This window comes from Electrophorus electricus, chromosome 17 (genome assembly GCF_041902795.1).
Source record: "Electrophorus electricus isolate QZ-2024a chromosome 17, ASM4190279v1, whole genome shotgun sequence".
NCBI classification, from domain to species: Eukaryota; Metazoa; Chordata; class Actinopteri; order Gymnotiformes; family Gymnotidae; genus Electrophorus; species Electrophorus electricus.
The window spans coordinates 19,547,501-19,552,500 of record NC_137513.1 but is presented as its reverse complement, the minus strand read 5'-3'; the positions used below and the strand labels follow the sequence as shown (position 1 = coordinate 19,552,500).

At 41.1% G+C, this 5,000-nt stretch overlaps 1 protein-coding gene and 1 long non-coding RNA gene across 2 annotated transcripts in view; both read right to left on the bottom strand.

Annotated features, from left to right (window-relative positions):
• rab4b (RAB4B, member RAS oncogene family) overlaps positions 1 to 1,240 on the bottom strand; it is a 9,888-nt gene extending 8,648 nt beyond the window's left edge. The window contains exon 1 of the mRNA XM_027012030.3: positions 1,101 to 1,240. Within this exon, the coding sequence (XP_026867831.1) occupies positions 1,101 to 1,116 (16 nt within the window). The 5' untranslated portion in view covers positions 1,117 to 1,240. The remainder of the gene's footprint in view (positions 1 to 1,100) is intronic.
• Positions 1,241 to 4,193: 2,953 nt separating this feature from the next.
• The window catches only part of LOC113578622 (uncharacterized), a 1,789-nt gene continuing 982 nt past the window's right edge, over positions 4,194 to 5,000 (bottom strand). The window contains exons 3-4 of the long non-coding RNA XR_003410782.3: positions 4,904 to 5,000; positions 4,194 to 4,336 (exon numbers count right to left, since the gene is read on the bottom strand). The exon at positions 4,904 to 5,000 is cut by the window's right edge and continues 63 nt beyond it. This is a non-coding gene — a long non-coding RNA (uncharacterized LOC113578622). The remainder of the gene's footprint in view (positions 4,337 to 4,903) is intronic.

The following is a 5,000-nucleotide window of genomic DNA, read 5'->3' as shown; positions in this document are numbered from 1 at the left end:
GGACAGCTACATGAATATTTCATTATATTATAGTTCAAATACATTAAGTAATAATCAGACAGGCGGCAAGTAACAAAACCAAGTCAAGCTATATGGACTGTAATGTGACTGTCACACGATCTCAGAGGCTGTTCAAATCAGACAAAATGCAACAAAATTTGCAGTCGGATGCTAAACGTTCTGCTGGATTATATAGCTAATGATGGAATTTCGGCATTTTACATTTATATAAGAAACTAGGTTATCAATTTCACCTCAACAACACTCACATAAGCACTTACAGAAACAGAATGCCAGTAATGACATCTTCATATGATCCCACATTTGATCTAGGTTATATTAGGGCCAGAAATGTGACACTTCAAAGCAATACCAGGAACAAATAGTTTAGAACGTGATTCATCCAACATGATTAATTGGTTATATGAGCTTAGTTTAAATAGTGTAGGTTCTCCTGTCAGTGACTCGCACTCGAGTATGTACATCCAGTTGTGTACTGAACCAACTATTCATAAGATAACAAAAACGAATAAAATCTTTTTTTTTTAATTTAAATGTTATCTTGTCTGACTACATAAACATAGTTAGCGTGAACCACTATTTTATGCAGCTATTTAACATAACTGGCCTAGTTATTTTAACAGCTGTTATACCTAGCTAGCGCTATAGAAAGCCACCAAGGTTATGAACATACAGCAAATAGCAGTGGAGGTAAACCCCAGTTTTTTGACAGCTAGGTTAGTTAGGTTAATAAAGTGACCGTGAGCCACATTGACCAGCATGTACACCTTTAACACAGCTGTTTTATCCTCTACTCAAATCAGGCTCGTTATAGCCGTGCTAGCTAATTTCCATACTGGAAGCATGAAAACAAGCATGAATCAGTGTAAAGTTATCCTACAGTAGGGGATGTTGTCCACTTAACCGTCTATGAGTCATTTAAACATCTTAGCTGTAGCTACTGTTACCTGCGCGCCAACATATGGGTGTCACCTCACGGATTAGCATCCTATCCTACGATAGCTTGTTTATCCTTGCTGTCTGACTGCTTAGTTTATTTACTTGCTTGTTCGCTTACTCCTTAAAGTGTGTAACGTTACCGTATGTCTCGGACATGTCGAACCCGCTTTGGAAACGACCGGGACTCCAAAGAAGACTTCTGTCTTACTCCGTTTCGCTGAGCTGAGACTGCAGGGACGTTAGCCAACAGGCTAGCTGGGTTAGCCACTGCTAACCGCCACAGCGCTTCCTATTTCACGACGTCATCAGCGCGTCTACACGGCGATGGCGTCATTACGCAGACGGAGGAACGACTGTGTTAGCGAGCGCGAGCCCTGTCTCGAGCCCATCAAAGGCTGCGGGCCTGCTCTGCACTGTTTAAAAACACTATAAATATATTCATGCACCGGTTTTAATGTGAGTGATGCAGTGAATGGTACCGATTTGTACTCATTTTGTAGTTAGACAAAAGGATCTCTTATAATGTTGAAAATGTGTGTGTGTGTGTGTGTGTGTGTGTGTGTGTGTGTGTGTAAGACGATTCCAGGTGTGTAGCGAAGTACACAGAAAATAAATAAATAAAATTATATATATTATAAGATTCTTATAAAATTATATATATATATATATATATATATATATATATATATATATATATATATATATATACTTCACTACAATCTCTACATCTGTCTCTCTCTCTCTCTCTCTCTCTCTCTCTCTCTCTCTCTCTCTCTATATATATATATATATATATATATATATATATATATATATATACACACACATATATAAAATGTATTTATTTATTTATTTATTTATTTATTTGCACTGTGCTTCAATGCTGAGGATGCAAACAGACACTTGCGCAGAAGATCTGATTACTCTTTAAATCAACACACGGTGGCGGTAAAACCTCTCTTGTAGACTTTTGTAGACTTGTGCAGCAGTGCTGCGCTCTATGAGGACTGAAAGGCTACAACAGTTTATTTCCTGTCAGAACTGATTTAAAAAGCGCTATATAAATACATTTGATTTGACTTAGATTTCAAGAGGTCTGATAATTAATCAGGAGGACGAAATGTGTTGCATTATATTCTATAGAAAAATGTTTCTGCAAATGCTGTCAATCCCACAAAACCAACAAACAATCAAACAAAACACCCGACTTGCTCGGATCATGATAACAACGGTTCAGCAGTTTTATGTTTGCATGTGGCAGATCTCCACTGGTCCTCTGCTGGAATTCTCTTCCCCCTTCTGTTTAGGGTGCACATTTTTAAGTGTTGACTAGAAACGACTGTTCCTGAACACAAAGAAACTGATCTCCCATTATCTCCTTTCCACACCTCCTTCACACACACACACACACACACACACACACACACACACACACACACGCTTCAGAGGTTCTGTCAAGCAGGACGAGCCAGGAGCAACAGGTGATAAATTACAGAGCCCTCTGCCGCTATCTCTGTGCTTCCATCCTCATCTTTGTTCTCCTAACTCTACTCCATCCTGCCCAAACCTCTCGAGCTCTTAAAAGCTCTATTTTGTCTAAAAGATTAAAAGGAGGAAGCGTCGTGTGAGGGCACGGATGTTTTCTTAAGGTTGTCTAAACTTAAAATGGTGGTTGCAGTAAACAGAGAGTGTGTTCTCTTTGCCCTGCATATGGCCAAAAGCCTCACCGCGCTAAGCTGTTACACCTTAAGCCTGCTGCTGTTTAGACTGTGAAGAAGCCATGCTGTTTGCCTTAAACATACCCATAAACACAGTGGAGAGATTAGGGCTAAGTACGTGTACTCCTGGAGTACACACGAGCAGAAACTCACACACAGGCGAGGTTCATAAGAGGCATGTCAGGACATGTCCCCTACATGTTCTCACAGAAGAAGAAAAAATGGAGACCAAACACGTTTGGGGCATTGTTAGCAAAAACACTGGGACGATCACATCAGCTGGGAAACTACAGTGCTAAAACGATGAGTCATTTTCCAACTTGAGTCAAGTTAGCACAGCGAACCTCAGATTCAAAGGGAGATAATCTTGAAATGAGCTTCTTAACCCTGAAACTTGACAAAGTCAGTGATCGTGAACAGTGAGGTTTATAGTGAATCTGCTCCAGTACAGGGATAAGAAGGGGAGTGAGCTGAAAAAAGACGTTTTTCGGGTTTGTCTGACATATCAAATTATTGAAGAGTGCGGCTGGTCTTACTCTAAATGTATAAGGTATTGTTCCCCATACAAACCCATGACATTCATGCAAACTATGGCATTCTGTTCAGGCATTATGACAGGCACATGAGAAGTACAATATAAGAGACAGTAAGTTGAAATGCAGGGCGTGTTGGGGTTGTGTAACACAAGCGTGTTTGAGCTGTTGCTGCTCTCTGATTGCTTTATTCAGTACTGTTGCCATGCAGGGGTGTCTGAGTATAGACCATCCATTCTCATACAAGGGTGTCTGAGTATAGACCATCCATTCTCATACAAGGGTGTCTGAGTATAGACCATCCATTCTCATAAAAGGGTGTCTGAGTATAGACCTTCCATTCTCATACAAGGGTGTCTGAGTATAGACCTTCCATTCTCATACAGGGGTGTCTGCGTATATACCTTCCATTCTCATACAGAGGTGTCTGAGTATAGACCATTCATTCTCATACAAGGGTGTCTGAGTATAGACCTTCCATTCTCATACAGGGGTGTCTGAGTATAGACCATCCATTCTCATATAAGGGTGTCTGAGTATAGACCTTCCATTCTCATACAGGGGTGTCTGTGTATAGACCTTCCATTCTCATACATAGGTGTCTGTATATAGACCTTCCCTTCCCATACATGGGGTGTCTGTATAGACCTTCCCTCCCCATACAGAGGTGTCTGAGTACAGACATTCACTTGCCACACAGGGGTGTCGGAGTATAGATCTTCCCTTCTCATACAGGAGTGTCTGAAGATAGACCTTCCCTTCCCATACAGGGGTGTCTGCGTGTAGTCCTTCCATTCTCATACAGAGGTGTCTGTGTACAGACCTTTACATGCAGAGGTGTCTGTGTACAGACCTTCCCTTCTCATACAGGGGTGTTTGTATATAGACCTTCCCTTTGGGGAAGACCTGCTTTTTCAGACAGACTAACCAGAGGAGCTCGATAGCAGAGAAAAGAATGTTCACAAAGGATATACTCCACAGATTTGATTTTATTTTATTTTATTGATTTTTTTCAGAAGAAATGGCATGGAAGTCTACAGCCTGAAAAGGAGGCACCCTGAGGCCAAGAGAAACCAGTGAAAGGGCATCTACTTCGTGACCCGCTGGTTACCAGCTTTCTCTAGCCTGTGGGGAGAAGAGAAGAAAGGATAGCTCCTTCACACACCACCACCATTCACACTGTCCAACGGAAAACATGACATTCAGCGTTAAGGAAGAGAGTGAGGGAGGAACTGCCATCAAAGACTTCTCTATTCCTCTCCACTTCTCATTCTTAAAGCACCATTAGAGGATGTTTCTCTAAATCAAGATAATTGTTAGCATTATAGTTATATAATACAGAATACCATGGTAGACTAGTATGTTACTATGGTAAGGGAAGAACTGTAATAGTAAGTGTACAGAACTGATTTGTTCTTCTGAGCTTTGAGATACACATTAAGATTTCACAGGGCACTCATTACTGAAACTCACAATATCTTCTATTGTTTTGCTCTTGTAGACAACACCCAGAGAACTGGGCTGACATTAAGCCTTGTTGTATTTCCACAAGTCAGGGAAGGAATGTTGACTTGGTGGCTAGTTTGAACCCCTCAAAGGTCGTTTGTCCCTTTTTTTGAGTCTTAAGTTTCAGAACTCCATTTTAATCTAAACATCATCACAGAAAACGATTAACAAGGTTATAAGCAGTACCAGTCCCAGCGTGGACATCAGGAGGAGAGGCATGAGCCCAGAGGCGGAGCCTGATGTAGGAGGAGGGGCCTAAGTCAGGATGTCCGCGTCTTTTTTT